This window comes from Andrographis paniculata, unplaced genomic scaffold (assembly GCF_009805555.1).
Source record: "Andrographis paniculata isolate CXL003 unplaced genomic scaffold, ASM980555v1 Contig89END, whole genome shotgun sequence".
Taxonomy (NCBI): domain Eukaryota; kingdom Viridiplantae; phylum Streptophyta; class Magnoliopsida; order Lamiales; family Acanthaceae; genus Andrographis; species Andrographis paniculata.
In genome coordinates, this window is record NW_026137627.1 from 2,089,829 (window position 1) to 2,109,212 (window position 19,384).

Below are 19,384 nucleotides of genomic sequence, written 5' to 3' on the forward strand. Positions count from 1 at the left end.
TAATAATAATAATAATATCATTGCATTTGCATATTTGCATTGCACAATTTTCCTGTTTACATAATGATAATAATACTAATAATCTCACAACACTTTTTTCACCCTTAGCTTGAAGAGCAGAACAAATCTTTATCAAATCATCTAACGAATGAATGTTGTTCCAATCACAACACAACTCTCTAATAACATTATCCAATCCAATCCATCCTCTCATCCCCAATGCTTGCTGCTTGTTGCAAAATTGAATTGAAGTTCTGGGATTTTATAGAAACTGGGCCTCCTGTATAAATTGATCGACGTCGACGATGATCGATATTATTAGTATACCTGGCTTACCTGCAGCTGCCAATGCCATTGATCATGATTTAATGACTCCAAGAGTATGAGCTTGGAGTGAAACAGAATGTCTGGCATCTCCAATGTCCAGGGCATGTTCTCCCATGGGGATTCGCCGGATTCCAGCCCTGTCCACCACACTCAGGTGCTTACACACATGAATGTGCACCGGAACTCTCCGCCGCCCTCTTGCAGGAACCTTCACTTTCTGGAATGCCACCAGCTGTTTATGCGGCATCCAATGGTCGCTTCCCGGAGGTGTCGAGAACACCAACAGCGTCTGAGATCCATCTCTCGCACCCGTGTTCTTCACATCAATGTTTAGAATCAGGGACAGCCTGCTGCATCTAGCATGCGTCACTCTTATCGACTTGCTGGAGATTGTTGTAAGGTTGGAGTGATGGCGCCCGTCGACAGGGATGGGTACGATCTTTGGGGTGTCATCAGCTACGACGTGCGCGAAGCTTGTGTAGCTGATTCCATGTCCGAATGGGTACACTACAGGCCCTTTGTAGAACCTGTAAGTCCTTCCGGGGTAGTTTCTCTGTGGATCAGACCTCATCGCCATGGCTGTCATGGGCAGGTTGTTTAAGTAGTCCTGAGGGTACCATGTCATCGGAAGCTTTCCACCGGGGTTGTGATGACCAAACACGACGTCAGCAATTGCAGCTCCTCCGGCTTGGCCGGGGTAACCGGCCCACAAGATGGCGCCAATTCGCGGATTGCTTTTGGCGAACGACACATCAATGGGACCTCCGCTCATGAGTATGAGAATAACAGGGCCTTTTGAGGCTTCGGCGATTTTCAAAATGAGCTCCTGTTGGCGTCCGGGGAGGAGTAATCCTGCCCTGTCTTTGAACTCAGCCTCGACGGATTGATCCAGGCCCATCACCATTACAGTTGCATCTGCATGACGCGCTGCCTCAATGGCGCTGCCAAATAGGTTGTCATCGCGGCAGGCTATGTCAGCGCAGCCCGGCTGATGAATTGTCCTGGTATATGTAGTAATACCTTGCAATGGACTAGTGTATCGGCACCCAACACCTGGTTAATTAGAAATGATCGATTTAGAACAAACTCCCTACTTATATATATGTAATGCTGACGATCTTACTTCTTACCAGCGTAATTGCCTATCATTGTAACGGTAGCATCTGAATTAGGTCCGATGACAGCAATGGGATGATGGTGTCTTTGAGGGGAAAGAGGAAGCACAGGCCCTTCATTCTTGAGCAAGACGATGCCTTGTCGAGCAGCTTCCAGGGCCAGCTCCTGATTGGCTGGGTTGCAGACGTCGTTGGGGCTAAGATTGCTATAAGGATGCCCTGAAAGTGACGGCTCGCCATCGAACATTCCCAGCCTCATTTGAACTCTAATTGTGTTAGACAGGGCGTTGTTGATCTCTGCTTCATTTACTAAGCCTCTTTGTACTGCATTCTCTGTGTGCAATCCTAGAAATGGCCCACAGTCCAAATCCAAACCTGGATTGGATTGGATTGGATGGATTTCATGCAAGAAGAAATTTACAGAGATGATCTTTCAATCTTTCAATCAATTGTTCAGCAGATTATAGAGTTATATCGTTACCTGCTTTGATAGCATCAGCAGCAGCTTCTTCTGGAGTGGATGTATAGTGCTGACTATCGTAGAACACCCCAACAGAGTCGCAATCCGAAACTATATACCTAATTTAATTGAAAAAGTTGAAAAGTTTGATCCAAGTGATCAAAGCATCAACATATATGAGGTAAGGTATGTACCCATTGAGACGCCATGCCCCTCTTACAGTTCCTCGGAGAAGCTTGGGATCAGCACAGGTGGGTATGCCATTAACTTGATTGTAGGAACACATCACGCTTGCTACCTTCCCATGCATCACACAGCTTCTGAAGGGAACATCAAATGTGTCTTCAATGTCCTGCTTGCTAACCTGCACCCACACAAGAAAACAGACTATTACATACATATGTATATATATAGCATACAGAGACAAACAGAGACAACAGCTTACCTTTGCATTGAAGTGAAATCGATCGACGCCGCCCCAGTTATCAAGATCATAGGCCGTGTAATGCTTGCAACACGCAGCAACTTTCAAGCGGTCGTCGCCGTCCGTCGTCGTCCCCTGCAACCCCCTAACGTAGCTTGCGGCGTATCTACCGGCGACCACTGGATCTTCGCCGGGAGTTTCTTGTCCCCTCCCCCATCTCGGATCGCGGAATATATTAACATTCGGGCTCCAAAAGGTCAATCCCGCCATCCCGCCATTGTACATAGCACGAGCCTCATCTGACACTACCTGTATTTGTCAAACAATCCAAAATCCACTTAGAATTATGACCAAATCTGACATCCATGGCAGAGATTGATGGCCCACGTTATGACCCAAAATATATACGCTCACCAATCACCATCGGATTGCCCCCCAACAGCAACTTGCAAAAGAAAAATTCAGATACTTATCGGATTGACTATTAAATACTTCCCTTTCCGAAGGGATATCATTTTCAATTCGATTACAGTATTACATGCATTGTTTTGATATGCGTGATTACACTAGGGAATAGTAATTTGACAGTGATATAAGTAAACCAACAACAACATATATACATATTTATTGGTTTTGTTGCAACTGCAACTTTTATGTTCTTATGACTTACTGATCCTAGTACCGTACGTGATGCTTGTTTCAGACAGCTATTTGCTAAAACCAAAACCAGATCATAAATGTTCCTAATCCGCTGTATTGAAAGAGATTTGAGACGAAAATACAGATGGATCCAACACCCCACGATTTTGAGCCCACCAGATGAACGGTGTAGATCCATCGGGTGTTGAATCCAAGGGTGCCCCACAGCATGGTATCAACAGTGAAAAGTGAATGACATATAAACAAAAATAAAAACAGTAAAAAGTGAATGGAAGCAGTCATTTGTCAATTAAATGTATCCAAAGCAATGAACGTGCAGGTTTCCATTGTGCAATCAAATTTCTAACCGAAAAGAGAAATAATGCCGTCCATCAACATGGAAATGATATTGCATTATCATCTTGCTTTTTCCAAAAACATATATATATATATATATCACAATAAAATTTTATCGTATGCTATTAATGTATAGACCCAATGCACAAAGCAAAGATTCTGCTGCTGTATAAACCAAAAACCTATTCACAAAAACTTTCGGGATTCGCAGAAAGACACAGAAAAAGTGAGAGAAAAGCCAGAAATACTGCTCATCCCGAAACAACACCATCTTTCATTGTTTGCAGAAAAAAAAAAACTCATCAGAAGTAACAGAGTATGAACAGTTATTAGAAACCTTACTTTTCCAATTTCTTCCCACAAGGATTCATTGAAAGAAGCAGCTGTCGTGATGACCTGCGGAAAGCTCGTAGCACCGGGAAATTCGCCCCCAAACCTTGTCCCTGGACCTACATTTGATACTCCATGAAGAGCCTCCGACCACCACTCGTAGCTCTTAATCCCCAGCCGCGGCACGGCGGCGGCATTGTTCACCAGCAACTTAACCTTCTCTTGCAATGTCAATCGACCTACCAAATCCTTCACTCTATCTTCTATGCGCACATCAGTTCGACAAAATGGTAAAGTTCTGGTAACTGAATCATGCGGTTCACAGGCGAATGGTCGCCGTCGTCCTTCCGCCGCCGCAGCAACAACAACGGCGCCGAGAATAAGAAGAAAGCAAAAAAATCCGACACCGTTTCTGCCCATTATTCCGCCAAGAAAAACTTCTTTTTCAAGGTACGAATATGTGAACGCAGAAACGTGGTTTATATATACACGCAGGAGTATGGAGGGGCAGCGGTTACAAAAGATGCTACGCGGGGGCCGGGATCCCAAGTCCAGAAATGATCCACCCCGCCCATAAGGTGGGTCCAGACGATGAACGGCGTGGATCTGATCCGCGATGACGTACGAAAGCAGCTATGTAATATGGACGGTGATGATGAGGGCGTTGGATTGTTTGGGCTTGAAGGGATGGGAAATTAATAAAGGAGAGCAAGTTGCAAGTAAAGGATAAAAGTATGTTGTGCACTAATTCACTGACTGAAATAATGTGCAAGTTGAAATTAAAGTCGACTGAGGGATAATATAGATAAAAAATAATAATAATAATAATAATAATAATAAATTGGGCAATATAATTTAAATAATTCATTTTGTCTGTTGAACTTAGGAGTTAGGGGCCCTCTCTATATAACCTGACCTTTTCAATTTGGTTAATTGTAAGATTGGGCTTTTATTACGATGAGGGAGCATCTGACAGACTGACAGTGAAGGGGGTGGACACGTGGCGAGGCGTGGTTGGATGTTGGTAGAGGCGGTGGGGTCGGCAGAGCAAGTGGAAGCGGAAGTAGTTCTTAGATTCAATTATTTATTTATTTTTTCTTAAGTTTTAACAGAGGTAAAAACTAGTAAGTTTAGGTACATATTGTCACGTGAATATTTAGATTCTAAATTATGTTGAGTTATTCAGGTATGTACAGGGAGAGGAAGAGGTTTTCTATGATTGTCCTAATTAACTGGATTGGTAAAAGGTGATTCAGATCTATTTTTACTTTAACTATAATTTTACTTTTTATTAATATTCTTCAAATATTTTATTATTTTAAATAATTTTTTACATTTATAATTTACAATAACTTTTTTAAACATCTAGAAAATAAAAAATAAAAAATAAATTTAAAAATAAAAAAATATATATATATAGAAAGGCAACTACATTTACTATAACTTTACTTTTTTTTTAATTACATTCTTTTTTTTTTTAATTACATTCTTTTTTTTATTTACGTTTATTTCTAATTAAATTTCCAAAAATACCTCTAAATATCTATCACTTTTTTAATAAAATATATATATTTTTTAAACTCCGTGTCGGACTAAAATGGACAATTTTTAGCGGAAGGAGGAAGTATTTTATAAAAATAAATAAATAATACTCCTTCCATTCTATAACAGTAGACACTTCTTTTTTTTGTCCGTCCTCGTAACAATTAACATTTTTTTATTTTGGGTAAAATTTGTTAAAATAAAATATATTTTAAAATATAAATCAATTTAATATCCTTAATATCGCAAATCACGTAGGATTCACTCAAAAGTCATTTATTTATATATTTTTTCTAAAAAATAAATATTACTATTATCTATATTTAAAATTTCACGTTTATTATAAATTTAGTTTATGTTAATTATAAATAAATACAAGTATTTTTTTAAGCAAAATAGCAAAAAACTTTTTATTTTTCAAAATTTCTAAAAATCCCTCGTGATTTTAAAACTCCAAAAACCTACTCGTGGTTTTCAAAATGTTGCAAAAAAAATCCCCCATCCGTTAGGATTTAACGGCGATGGTATATCACGCGTCTGAAATACGATTTTTGATCCATAAAAGTGATATATTTATATAAAATTACTAAAATACTCTAATGACTACTTTTTACAACAACTTATTATTCCTTATTTTTTCATTTTAAATCCGCTAAACACAACCAAATTTGAAACCGATTCCAAATTTATCACAATTAATCTACCGGACATGGAGATGAAGACGAGAATGCATAAGTTATTATTCACTGTCGATTTCTTTTACCAAATCCAGAAATATTTATCAAATCCAGAAATATTTATCAAACCCAGAAATACTTTTTCTTCTATTTTGCAAAACCTACAAATATAAGAAATCAATCTAAAAAGAAAGAAAGAACTGTTGGTTGCAACGGGCGTACAGAAGAATTATGGAGAAAAAATAAAGAAGAAAGAAAATTGAAAAAAAAAATAGAGAAAAAAAAAAAAAATTGGAGAAAGCCGCTTATTTCCGTCATCTTCTTTCTCTTCTTTTTTTTTCCAATTCTTCGTTCTTCAAAAAATAATTGGAGATGAAAAAGAAGAAAAAAATATTGGGAAAAATAAAAATAAAAGAAAGAATCGGGTGAAAAAGAATTGGAAGATAAGAAAAAAATTGAGGAAAAAAATGTGTGAAGAATTTGGAGAAGAAAAGAAGATGGAAGAAAGAAGTTGGGGAGAATAGAAGAAGAAAGAACAAAAGAAGAAATAACAAAAGAGAGAAAAATAAATTAAAAAATATATAAATACGGGTATAACGGTCAAATCTGATAAAATTTATCGTCCGTTAGTCAAATTTAAAGAGAGGGAGAGTGTGCAACATTTTGAAAAGCACAAGTAGGATTTTCAGCGAATTCGTAAAATCAGATGGAGTTTTTTGCTATTTTGCCAATTTTTTATCTACTTATATTACAAAATATTTTATTCTTTACAAAATGATATCCATATTAAGTATATTTTTTATTACGATATAATTTTTAAAATATTTAAATACGTATTCTAAAATTTTTAATCATATGTATTAAATTTACTTTATACATATAATAATACCATAATTTAATATTATTAACTCATTAAACATCATTTTCTTAAATATCATATCACTAATAAAAGAATTCAATTATGCTAAGACTAAGAAAGTATTAATTTTTAAAATAATTAATTATTAATAATATAAAAAATAATAATATTTTATTCCTCCCAGCTGAAAGTATATATTTTTATTATTTTTTTCCGTCATATTTAAAAATACTTATTTTCTATATAGTAAAAATAATCACATATTTAATATCAAAGTATTCTTAATTTTTTTTACATAAATTACAAATATATCATTATACATGTATATAAAGTAAAAATGACAAGTATGTTAAAATCATCTTACATACTTTAACTATCTAATATTCTCCCTATACCATTTCAAATGACATAAGTAGATTAAAAAATTTATTGGTTAATAAAAAAATAAAAATATGTAAGATAATTTGATTTCTTTTGTTTTTATAAAATACATATAAAATAATATTTTTATAATTTGTGAAAAGTAAAAATATTTATGTACTTTAACAATAAATAACCAATCAATTATTATTATTTTTTCTATTCACTTCAATTTTTTATCAATTATTTAATAAATTTTTTATAATACGATTTGTTTTATTTTATTTTATTTTTTTATCTATCTCATTTTACTATTAAAATAATATTATTTTAGCTTATGTGTTCAAATAAAATTATATAATTGTCCTGGGTTGAGTCTATTCAATATATTACTTCCTCCATCCCATGAATTATGAACATATTACAGTAGATATGAGAATATAGGTAAAACATAAACTAGTAAGTAATTAAAAAATATATTAGTTAAAATATTATTATATAATAAAAATAATTGTAGATTAAAAAAATAACTAAATAGTTTAATTAAAATTAAAAAAATTTAAAATATAAAATAAGATTAAAATGTATAATTATATTTTAAAAACAAAATAGAAAAATGATGTGAAACAGAGGGAGTAATATTTTTATAATTTTTTATGTTTTAGTTCAATGTTTAGTTTAATTATTCATTAAACTTATTATACAATTTTTTAATCAAACCATACAATTAATGAATTAATATTATTATTTATATTTTTACATATAAAAGAAATATATATCTAATCAAAATTAAAATTAATAAATTTTTTTTTAATGAAACTTAAATATAAGATTTTAAAAAAATAATTCTATTTCCGTCTATTATAAATTTAAAGTATTCTTTTGAATTTTTAGTATTAAAATATAATAATATTTTATTAATTAATAAAAATATATAATGGTGAATTGAATTGTTCGATCTTTAGACTTAGGGGTATTTAGAAAACAACTTTTTGAAGAATTTTATAGCTTATTAAACCGCTTTTAGCTATTTGATCAGTCAAAAAACTAATTTATATGTTTGATAAATTAGTTTTTTGAAAGAATTTTTTTATCCAAAAAGCTAATTTTCAAAAAAACTAATCTACTCATGTTTTGGAAAAGCTTTTTCAATTTTGTTTATTCCTTATTTACTCTTAAAAATTAATTAAATATTTCATACATATAAATATATTTTTATTGCAATATTTATTAATTATTTATTAAATTATAATTTTATTTTTATAAATTTAAAATAATAATAATTATTAATTATTACCAATAATCATTTTATTTGTAAAATATATAAATTTATTAAAATTATATCAAATATAAAAGACAAATATTATTAATTTATTTATATATTTTGTATTATATAAATTTTACATTAAAAGTTAATAAACAATAATTAACATAATAAAAATATATATACAATAAATTTATTATTTTATATTTTATGCAATTTCAATAAAAAAATTATTATTTTTTTTAATAAAAATATTTTTCTCAAATTTAAAATATAAAAATAAATATTTTATAACATTTATATAGTTTTCAATAATTAATAACAAAAATTCTCGTAAATTTTAAATTGAAATGAACAAAATTAAATATATTAAAATATAACATATCAATGTCCTAATTGTCGTATAAATTTTTTAATATAAACAACTAATTGAATCACTTAGTAAACCAGTAACTGAATCAATTAGTCAAACCAGTAAAGGAATCAGCTAATCGGAATAAATTAACATCTAAAAATTATCAGCTAATTGTAGCATCCTTAATACTCCCTCCGCCCCTTAACAATAATAAAATATTTATTTATTTTTTTTTTAAGTAATTGTACGGTCTACGTAACATTACAAATACCCTTCCAATTTACAATATATTACACAAATTTCATTACTTTGTATCCGTCTTTCTATCTTTATTTCTACTTTATCTTAATATAATATTAATATTTTAAAAACTTCGTGCTTTATGAGACGAATATAGTATTTAAATATTAATGGATTTCAAGTCTCGTCTGTCAAGCATTATTATTTTGTTGAGCCTAATCTGTAAATTATTAAATTAGTTCCAAATTCACCCAGAGTACAGCCCAAGGATAGCGACCAATTTATAGAATATATATATAATTGTTGAGCACAAAAAATGGTGGATTGAATTTTTGAAAATGGATCTGCCAAATTAGATTAAGATTTATTCAAAAAGTCTAATGGGCTTTTAAAAGTCCAAATATAGCTGCAATAACTTGGTCGGGTCAATTCCAAAGGTCGGACGGATAATGAGACTGGACCTGGTCGGGTCAATTCCAATGGTTGGACGTAATGAGGTCGGGTACTGAAGTCGGACATGGTCGGACCTAGTAAGGTCGGACATTGAAGTCGGACCTAGTCGGCACAAATCCCAAAGGTCGGGCGTAAGGAGGTCGGGCATTGAAGTCAAATCAAGTCCAAAGGTCAGGCATAATAAGGTCGGACACAAAATGGAGACAGTACAAGGTCGGGTAGTAAAGTAGCTAATCTACAGATCGGGTGAGAAGGCAGTTCCTGATAGTGGGGTAGCTTCAACTGGCAAGAGGTTTTCAAAGGTCAGACGTGGTAGGACGGTTGACACACGTGTCAATAGGAGAGAACTTCTGAGGTGGTTAACAGTGGTTATGGTAACCGACTAGGTAGCGGTTCGAACCGCATCTTCAAGAGGTTATTTAAGGATTCCGTACTGTACGGAGAAGGCATATTCAATCGACAAAAAATTCAAAAGAATTGCTTTTGGGATCACCACTTTATTTTCCAGTCTTTTATTTTATTTTTCCTATTTTATTTTATGTATTTGTACAGTGTTTAAAAGATCCCTAATTTCAGGCACTCGTCTATCAAATTCGAAGATATTTCTCTATTTTCGAGTTTTACTTTTTATTGTTGAAAAATATTATCAACAACAATAAAATTAAAAACATAATTTGAAGAAAATCATTTTTTAATTAGAAATTGATTTATTAGTTTTTTTTCACCTCAATTGTTAGTATTGATTTTAGTTTATTTAATTTAATTTATAAGAGAGCAAAATGTTAAACGTGATCCGCAAAGTCGACTGACGACTACGCGAACCTCTCACCTCACCTCTACAGTCGATCGATCCATTGATCCATCCTACACCACCGAATTCGCTTCTCTCCTCCCCAAACAACTCAAGAACAACCAAACCCACACCATTCTTCCCTCCAGATCCACACCAATTTGATTCTGATCTACGATGTTCCTCGTCGATTGGTTCTATGGCGTTTTGGCTTCTCTAGGCCTGTGGCAAAAGGAGGCTAAGATCTTGTTCCTTGGCCTCGACAATGCCGGTAAAACTACACTCCTTCATATGCTCAAGGACGAGGTGAGATATGCTATCTTTTTCTGTTGTCTGTTATATTACTGGATCTCGCTGAATTGATTTGACTTGGAGCTTTGGCTTGATGCAGAGATTAGTGCAGCATCAGCCTACGCAGTATCCGACCTCGGAGGAGCTGAGTATTGGAAAAATTAAGTTCAAGGCTTTTGATTTGGGAGGACATCAGATCGCTCGTAGAGTTTGGAAGGATTATTATGCCAAGGTAGAAGGACATAATTCACTTCTGCTGTTGTGTCTTTGTGCTTTCAATGAATGATATCCTTATGAAAGCTATACACAAGTGTTCGTTTGTGTCGATAAAATCTGATTGCTGTTTATGCGATAAGCGATTGAGAGTGATTGAACAATGTTTTTTTATAATGGTTCTGCTATATCTGTGCTGTGGTTGATACCAATGCTAATTTCATTGAGTATTAAAATTGCATCCATGATCATAATTTTAGCCTGAACAGTTCAGATGTGTGTGTAAATATCAAATCAGATTGCAACTCATCTCTCACATTTATCACTGGAAGATGTCTCAGATTCATTTCATATTTGCAGGATTTTTCTGCAGTTGGCAAGTTATTCTTTGATAGCTGTTTTGCTTTTTGGTTCTTTAGCAAGAAACATCGTATGCTGCCTTACCAGACAAGCAAGCATTGTGTTTATAAAATATGTTTCTGGAATGCACATGGTTATTAAAAAATGCTGAATATATATGATCTTTTTGGAGAATCAACACTTAGGCATACCCGTTGATTAATGATTATGGCTCCAAATAGCTCTCTCTTGGCAGAATTGATCCTAATTTTACATTTGGGGATTGAAAGGGAAATGAACCTATATAGCTTTAGCAAGCTCTGCAATGTTAATCAAATAAATCTCATGCCATATTCTTTGCTGGTCCACAGGTTGATGCTGTAGTTTACCTGGTGGATGCATACGACAAGGAGCGGTTTGCAGAATCGAAAAAGGAATTAGATGCACTCCTTTCGGACGAGGGCCTGGCCAGTGTCCCGTTTCTGATTCTGGGAAACAAGATTGACATACCTTATGCTGCCTCAGAAGATGAGTTGCGTTACCACCTGGGGTTGACTGGTGTGACTACCGGGAAAGGGAAAGTGAACCTTGCTGATTCCAATGTACGCCCTATAGAGGTTTTCATGTGCAGCATTGTGCGGAAGATGGGATATGGAGATGGGTTCAAATGGATGTCTCAATACATAAAGTAGATGATCGATTTTGATTATGGATGGGCATGAAGGTTGAATAGATTCTCATGAATCCTCTTTCGTTTTCTTTGGTGAGTGTGGGGAAGTAACGGCCCTCCAAAGAGGGGTAGGAGGAAAAGGGGAGACGATTCTTTCATTATAAGCTGAATTATGTTAGAAAACTGTACGCATGAACGAACGAACGAATAGCGCTTTGAATTTGTAAGTGGCATTGAATGAATCCAATTGTCTGAGTAAGACTATTTCTTGTTTTGGTTTTATAACTTAACATACATACATACACTAGTGTACTCTTTCTACTACATATACATTTATGGATGCATGATTTAGACTAATGAGTTACGTAAAGTATGCAAAGTGTTTGTAGGTTAACGACCTGTTATTGTGAATATGATGATGAAGAAGAAGAAGAAGAAGGTGAGTTAGATAGTTAGTTAGTTAGTTAGTAGTATTAGAGAGAGAGAGAGAGTTAGTTCAGCGGTTCCTCTTATTTCATTCTCGTATCTACCTATCTATCTATCTGCACCTACTACTACTACTACTACTACTACTACTGTAATTGTAGTTGTAATTGTAGTTGTAATTGTAATTGTAACTGTAGCTGTAAGAAATGTTGTTGTTATTGTTGGGTAGGGTAGGGTAGGGTAGCAAATGCACATCAATTAAGCTAGCAAGAACGCAAGCTTATCTGATCTTATTACCACCCACCCACCTTGAAAGAATTACTTACTACTACTCTACAATCATCTCATCTCATAAATTTGCAAGGTGGGTTTGATTTATTGATTATAGATTCCTCTCTCTCTCTCTCTCTCTCTCTCTAGGATCTGTGTGTATGTGTGTTATGAATGTTGGAGCGGTTTAACAAACACACAAGCATTCTTGATCACATCACACCACAAACATACATACGCCTAAACCACCTTAAATTAAATTAAACTAAACTAAATTCTGTGCAGAGTCTGTGATACATAATCTTTATTTATACACACACACACACACAGAGCATTAGATATGATAACATAAGGCAAGCCAAGACATAACCCTTCTCCTTCCAGTTCCCTCAAGCTCAATCTATAATATATACATATATATATACAAAGGCAAGGGATGGGCAACGCCGGCACCGCCAGCGCCAGCCGCCAGTGCGGGGAGGTGATATTGTCGGACGGCAATATGTTGAGTTACAGCAAGCCCCTCACAGTAGCTGAGCTGATGCTAGAACACCCACAGGAAGTGGTGGTGGAATTCCATCCAGCCATGATCATCATCAACAACAAGAACAAGAATATCAATTACAAGGCCACCCCATTGCCAGCAGATCACACCCTGGATATCCACAAGCTCTATCTCATGCTCCCCAAGGCCAAGGCCAAATCCACATCATTGACGTCGTTCCAACAAGAACAAGCTCGCCTCATTCTCGCAAAAGCAGCAGCATCAGCAGCCACTTCTTCCCTCTCTGTGCTAATAAACTTAAACCCGAAGCCCCTCCTCTCTTATACTGGGGTTGTTCCTCTCTTCCTCAGGATTTGCCCCGGAGGAGGAAGAGGACTTAAGCACCAAGCCTTCACCCCCCCTGTGTTGGTGGAGAAGAAGAAGCCGGTGCCGGAGATGGAGATGGACATGGATATGGTAGAAGGTGGGAGGGAGGAGTTGTTGTTTCTGAGCAGACAGTTTTCAGGAAAGGGATGGAAGCCCAGTTTGGATACCATCAAGGAGAAGACCATCAAAGCAAAAGTCACCCATTGGCTCCTCTAATGATCAGATCAGATATATATATATATATATATATATGTATGGCGAATTCGACATAGGTTGTGATTAATGCCTTAAATTATTATGTATAATCATGTGTGTATGCTCGAGTTCGATAGTTTTAAGGAATTAATGGTTCTACATTGCATTGCAGAGTTTGCTTTTGCACCAAACCCCCAAGTTCTTATTATTTGGATTCTTGGGAAAAAAATAAATTTTTTCCAAACCAATCAAAAGAAACACACCCTTAGGAAGGCTATGAAAAAGATCGGATTGTCTCTTTAGTGTTAGTTAACCAACTATTAGTGTGGCTTAAACTTAATACATCTTTAAAGAATTCGAAACTCGAGCCCTCCTGCCCGCACCTACAAAACATGTAATGGAACGAGTATATCGTACAATAACAACAATCTATATATAAATATATATTACCAATAGTGAAATACGACTAATAGAATTCTAGATATGATCATACAAAGACAAGAATTTGATTATCAAGTTCATCCCACAGCTAAATCAAATATTATCATTTGTATAGATTGATTAGATCACTAACTTCATCAAATTTCATCTTTTTCTTCCCGGATGAAACACTCACTGTCGTTATAAATGCATTCCAACTTTCTGGTAAAGACGATAAGAAGACGAGAGCTTTGACCTCTGTGTCAAAGTTGATATTTACCCATGTCACCTCTGATATGATATCATTAAATCTATTGAGATGTGTAGCAATAGGAGTACTTTTGGCCATCTTCATATTGAAAAGTTTCCGCATCAGGTGAACCTTGTCAGCAATAGTGGGTTCATAAATATTCGATAAGATCTTCAAGACTTCTCTTGTCGTTTTAGCCTTTAATGTTTGAAATGCAACGTCTTGTGTTAGGGAACGTGGAATTATGCTCATCGCCTCCCTATCAATCTTCTTGTACGTAAATTTGTTCATATCTTTAGGTTTATCCTCTAGCGCTGCCCTCTAAGTCTTTGACATGCAAATAATCTTCGATTTGCATTTTCCAAACTTTAAAATTGATTCCATTGAATTTTTCGATTACAAATTCATCGTTCATCTTGTCTTCCACTCAAACAAACCTAAAGCTTTGAGAATTGAAATAAGAGTAATGAAAATTAGCATATTAATTGAAAAAAGAATGGTAAAAATCGACGCAAATGCTAGGACTCCGACATTAATTGAAGCAAGAGTAATGAAAGTCGAATTGAAACAAGAATAATAAAAGTCAACATGTCAATTGAAACAAAAATAATAAAAATCGACGGTTTCAAACAAGAATAACATGTCAATTGTAACAAGAATAATAAGAATAACATGTCAATTGTAACAAGAATAATAAAAATAGACGTTTAGACAACACATTTTCAATCATTTGTTACTGTTTATTTTTTCAAAAAACATCACATACAAATACATTTTTCCTCTCACCCAATATCAAGTCAAATACTCTATTCTTCGTTCAAATCTATTCACACTTTTTTTTTTTTTTTATGTCATCCAAATTTATTCCCGTTTCTTTTTTTAAGTAAAAAATACCACTTTTCTGTCCAAAAAAAGTAAAAATTTCTATTTTTACATATTTTTCTTAAACCCCTTGCCCGATCAAATGAGAGCACGAAGGAGGGAGTACTAATTTTTTACTTTTTTTTTTTTTTTTTTTTTTTTTTCTTTTAACTTTCAAATTTACAAAAACCTTCGAAATTCCATATCTAAACAAACCCTAAGACTCTGACATTAGTTGAAAAAAAGAGCGATGAAAATCAAATTGGAATAAAAATAATGAAAATCAACATGTCAATTGAAAAACGTAATAATAAAAATCAAAGCAAACGCTAGGACTCAATGAGATGCATAAGTTGAAACAAGAATAATGAAAGTCAGAATTGAAACAAGAATAACAAAAATCAAATTGAAACAAGAATAAATGGAAAACATCGTATCAAGTGAAACCAGAGTAATGAAAACAAGAATAATGAAAATCACTATGTCAATTGAAACAAAAATAATAAAAATCAACCTAACGCTGGAACTCTTGACCTCAAATGCTAGGACTCAAATCAAAGACGAATTGATAAGAATAGCAGCATATCAATTGAAACAAAAATAATAGCTAGGATTACGATATCAATCGAAACAAAGAGTAATACGTACATGGGAGATGATAATTTGACAATCCACCACGATCTGGCTCTGCTCTGCCCGACCAATCAAACTATTTTGTTAATTACTGTAATACTCCATAAGAGTTGAACTGTTTACAATACAAGCATTACTGTAATAAGTGAATTAAACCCTAAAATCCTTCCTAATGGGCTGGGCTGGGCTGGGCTGCAGCACGAATATTTGGGAGTGAAAGGAATTTACTAAAAAGCCCTTTGGAGCGCGTCCGGTTGGGTGGGTGGCTGGATGGAGCGGGGGCGCCGGTGACGCCGTGTGGGCCCCACGTTAAATATTAGCCGTTGATTGCCAGCCCACTTTCACACCCATCCATCCAATTATCCAACCTCAATCCATCCAACAAATTCAAACCATGACTTACAGATACATACAATACAAACGCATTTATTCATATTATGCTCTCCCTCCAATAAAATCCTTCAAAATAAAAATGAAAAAATTATTCTAAGTCTACGCTATTAGGCTATAAGGCTAGGCTAATTCAAACAATATACTAATATGATTATATATATAAACGTGCGTTCCCTCGATCTTTCCCTGAGGGAGGGGTGGGGCGTGGGTGGGGTACCCTTACAAATTTCAGCTCCGCTCCGTTGCATATATATATATATATATATATATGTAACAAACTAACTGCGCTTTTCCGAACTGTACAAAACGCAGAGTAATACTAAATCACACGACGTGACCATCGTCATCCTTCTCCTCTCCAGCTACTTTTCTTTTGGTGCTTGTGAGGATTTGGTTCGCAGTGACGAAATTATTAGCATGAACCAGGTCACGCTCTTCATTCATGATGATGATGATCATCATCGTGATTTCAGCTCCGCAATTTCGATCTGCAGAATTTGTCACGAGGAAGAGTTCGAGAGCTGCAAGGCCTTGGAGGTTCCTTGTGCTTGTTCCGGAACTGTAAAGGTGCTTGTTGCTCTCTTTTTCTTTTTTGCATTAATTTAATCATGTGTTTGGATTTAATTTTGATCAACAGTTTTCTAAGCTTTTGCTCGCCTTGGTGCTTTCAGTTTGCACACAGAGATTGCGTGCAGAGGTGGTGCGATGAGAAAGGGAACACAGTTTGTGAAATTTGCTTGCAGGTGTGTAATTTGTCATCGTAATCGTAATTGCAATTGTTTGATTGATACCTATCATCTTCGTCAATAACAAGTTAACAACTCAATCTAGAAGATGATAAATTCATTGTAGCATTCTTAATTGCTGCCTAATTTGAGTTTATGTTTTGGGCAGCAGCATGTTCTTGAGCTGTTTGCCAATTTCTCAAGTTTCACATATTCTATTCTATTTTCTGCATTCTTGTCGTGCCCTCAAGTTTTGGATTTATTATCTATTGTTTTTTCCGTTCAATATTTATGAATTCTTTTATAGTTCCAAATTTTCTGCCATAGTCAGTTTGTTTTCTGTATTGGCTTACATTTAACATGGCGCTATCAAATTAGGAAAGGCTGATTAATACGTCTCTCTGTCTCAATAGTCTATTTTCAAGCATGAAAATGGACCTACCGCTTACATAACTGAATTTCCTTTTCTCCATTGAAAGGATGGGCCTCCACCTTTGTTCTTATCTACACTCCAATTTCTATTTGCATGACAGCTTAGAATTTAGACTACAGCTGTTTTGGAAGCTTTTATCTTGCATCACTTTTTGAATTTCTGTTTTCTCTTTCTCTTATGTCTTTTTAAGGATGTGATGATTTAGACATAATCTTATAATTTAAACAAATAGTTGTGTTCCTGTAATTTGCAGAAATTTGAACCAGGATACACATCTCCACCAAAGAAGACACAGCTAATCGCTACAACAATAACCATAAGGTACTCACTCACTCTTGTCCATTTCCTCAGCTGGCATTGGCAGTCACATTTCCAATTCAATATTCTTTAAATGCACTGGCATTAATCATGGCTTTAGTCATCCTATCATTTCTTTAGACATTCATAAATCCTACAGATTAATCCTCATACTATATTCCATCCAAATCCTGATTTCCCGGCAAATAAAAGATGGTTTATAGTTTATTATAAATTCATTATTTTATTGATATTTGAAATTAGAGAGGGGTTGACCAGGTAGAGAGGGGAATAATGATTAATCATTAGATAATGAAATTAATGGGATATTTGGTGGGGTATTTATTTGTTTATTTTATAGGGAAACTCTGGTAGTGCCTATAAACGAGGAAGAAGGAAACCAGGGAGAGATTCTTGATAGAGATTATTATTCAGAGTATGCAACAGCAGATAATACAGGTGCTGCTTGCTGGAGATCAGTGGCTCTCATTGTAAGCCTTTCATACATCACCCGTAATTTCTACAATTAATTATGTTCTGTGCATACATATAGGCACAGTTGGCTGTTGCATTATTAACTCAACTTGGGGATTGGGATTCAGAGTGTCTTTAACATCTTCATTTTGTTTATCTGAAATTTTGCAGTTTACTGCTCTACTTCTGATCAGACATTTATTTGATGTTCTTACCGGTGAAGAAGGGCCTTACCCATTCTCATTGGCTACTGTAAGTTTAATGTTCCTCATTTTTTCTTGCAAACAACTATTGATCATATTCATATCGACTACACACCTACAACTGTTAAATGAATTGAGTACTGTTAAATGAATTGAGTAGCTCACAAATCAAACTCGACTCAGCTCGTTAACAGCTCAACCCGGCTTGTTTATAGAGATAAACGAGCCGAGCCGAGCTTGAGTAGTTCAATTGAATTCGTTAGTGATAATATATTTATATTATTTATACAATATATATAATTTTTTATATCAAAATTTACATTTATTATTAAACTTTGAATATTTTATTATAAAAAATTATGAATAAAATTAAATATATCTAATTTATATATTAAAAATATATAGAATATGCATAAATTCAAATTGAGCTCAAACTTGATCGAGCTCGTGCTTGAAACTTAAGCCTAACGATCCGAGCTCGAGCGACCATTTTGGTTCGTTTTCTTAACGAGCCGGGCCAAGCCTGTACCAGTAACAAATTCGAGCCGAGCTCAAACAACCGATACTTGAGCTTGTTCAGCTCGTTTAACAGCTCTATATACACCCAACATACAATGAAATTTTAATTGAACCAGGTGCTTATGGCGAAGGCTAGTGGCATACTTCTTCCTATGTACATACTAATCCGGGTTGTGGCAGCATTACACAGCACCATTAGTCTTCATTACCAGGTATAAATGCTTTTTCTAGTAATAACATTACTGCAAACTCTATATGGAATGTCCACCTTAGTTAATACTGGTTCTTGATTCAGAATTCCGATAATGACACTAACTCTGACGATGACGATGAAGATGAAGATGAAGATGGGCGAGGGCGACATAGCATTGAGACACAAGTTTAATCCAACTATTCTTTGTACTACTTATTTTTTTGGTATCTTGGTTCTTCCAGGCCTGTAGAAACTGATGAATATGTAGGAAATTCTTACCCGTGAATAGAATGAAGAAAACAAAATTATTTATTAAGCATCTGTGTAGATGGCAGAAAAACAGCAGCAACTTTTTTAATTATGGAGATGTATATTTGAATGTCGCATTACTCACTGACATATCTAAACATCTAAACAACCTACACCTAAAATAGAGAACTTGACTATGCCAACTTCATAATACTTTCATGTGGGATAAATCAAAGATCTTTTCGTTCGAATATTTATTTCCTAGGA

At 34.6% G+C, this 19,384-nt stretch overlaps 4 protein-coding genes and 1 long non-coding RNA gene across 5 annotated transcripts; 3 read left to right on the top strand and 2 right to left on the bottom strand.

The window, feature by feature from the left end:
• LOC127243111 (probable beta-D-xylosidase 2) lies at window positions 1–4,124 on the bottom strand. The gene is made up of 6 exons (XM_051262984.1): window positions 3,665–4,124; window positions 2,348–2,635; window positions 2,097–2,266; window positions 1,924–2,021; window positions 1,458–1,817; window positions 1–1,380 (listed from the first exon to the last, which is right to left on the bottom strand). Exons 1-6 carry the CDS (start codon window positions 4,070–4,072, stop codon window positions 359–361), a joined length of 2,346 nt encoding a protein of 781 aa, XP_051118941.1. The 5' UTR covers window positions 4,073–4,124; the 3' UTR covers window positions 1–358.
• Window positions 4,125–10,193: 6,069 nt separating this feature from the next.
• On the top strand, window positions 10,194–11,990 carry LOC127243116 (GTP-binding protein SAR1A). Its single transcript, XM_051262990.1, has 3 exons — window positions 10,194–10,498; window positions 10,584–10,715; window positions 11,407–11,990. Exons 1-3 carry the CDS (start codon window positions 10,370–10,372, stop codon window positions 11,725–11,727), a joined length of 582 nt encoding a protein of 193 aa, XP_051118947.1. The 5' UTR covers window positions 10,194–10,369; the 3' UTR covers window positions 11,728–11,990.
• A 550-nt stretch (window positions 11,991–12,540) lies between these two features.
• Window positions 12,541–13,488, top strand: LOC127242866 (uncharacterized). The gene has a single exon (XM_051262576.1). It carries the CDS (start codon window positions 12,838–12,840, stop codon window positions 13,486–13,488), a length of 651 nt encoding a protein of 216 aa, XP_051118533.1. The 5' UTR covers window positions 12,541–12,837.
• Window positions 13,489–13,897: 409 nt separating this feature from the next.
• On the bottom strand, window positions 13,898–16,180 carry LOC127243117 (uncharacterized). The gene is made up of 2 exons (XR_007836944.1): window positions 15,647–16,180; window positions 13,898–14,580 (listed from the first exon to the last, which is right to left on the bottom strand). It is a non-coding gene; the product is annotated as an uncharacterized LOC127243117 (long non-coding RNA).
• Window positions 16,181–16,243: 63 nt separating this feature from the next.
• Window positions 16,244–19,322, top strand: LOC127243114 (uncharacterized). Its single transcript, XM_051262987.1, has 7 exons — window positions 16,244–16,591; window positions 16,696–16,767; window positions 17,436–17,503; window positions 17,841–17,970; window positions 18,125–18,205; window positions 18,792–18,887; window positions 18,971–19,322. Exons 1-7 carry the CDS (start codon window positions 16,442–16,444, stop codon window positions 19,058–19,060), a joined length of 687 nt encoding a protein of 228 aa, XP_051118944.1. The 5' UTR covers window positions 16,244–16,441; the 3' UTR covers window positions 19,061–19,322.
• Window positions 19,323–19,384: the final 62 nt, after the last annotated feature.

What these genes read in the sequence shown, in the direction of transcription:
- LOC127243111 (XM_051262984.1), bottom strand. Translation starts at nt 4,072, where the DNA reads ATGGGCAGAAACGGTGTCGGATTTTTTTGCTTTCTTCTTATTCTCGGC. An exon ending in TGCTGATGCTATCAAAGCAG is followed by an intron (nt 1,818 to 1,923) that starts GTAACGATATAA and finishes AATCCAATCCAG; the next exon opens with GTTTGGATTTGGACTGTGGG. An exon ending in AATGATAGGCAATTACGCTG is followed by an intron (nt 1,381 to 1,457) that starts GTAAGAAGTAAG and finishes CTAATTAACCAG; the next exon opens with GTGTTGGGTGCCGATACACT.
- LOC127243116 (XM_051262990.1), top strand. Translation starts at nt 10,370, where the DNA reads ATGTTCCTCGTCGATTGGTTCTATGGCGTTTTGGCTTCTCTAGGCCTG. An exon ending in TTCATATGCTCAAGGACGAG is followed by an intron (nt 10,499 to 10,583) that starts GTGAGATATGCT and finishes GGCTTGATGCAG; the next exon opens with AGATTAGTGCAGCATCAGCC. An exon ending in GGAAGGATTATTATGCCAAG is followed by an intron (nt 10,716 to 11,406) that starts GTAGAAGGACAT and finishes GCTGGTCCACAG; the next exon opens with GTTGATGCTGTAGTTTACCT.
- LOC127243114 (XM_051262987.1), top strand. Translation starts at nt 16,442, where the DNA reads ATGAACCAGGTCACGCTCTTCATTCATGATGATGATGATCATCATCGT. An exon ending in TTTGTGAAATTTGCTTGCAG is followed by an intron (nt 16,768 to 17,435) that starts GTGTGTAATTTG and finishes TGTAATTTGCAG; the next exon opens with AAATTTGAACCAGGATACAC. An exon ending in GCTACAACAATAACCATAAG is followed by an intron (nt 17,504 to 17,840) that starts GTACTCACTCAC and finishes TTTATTTTATAG; the next exon opens with GGAAACTCTGGTAGTGCCTA.
- LOC127242866 (XM_051262576.1), top strand. Translation starts at nt 12,838, where the DNA reads ATGGGCAACGCCGGCACCGCCAGCGCCAGCCGCCAGTGCGGGGAGGTG.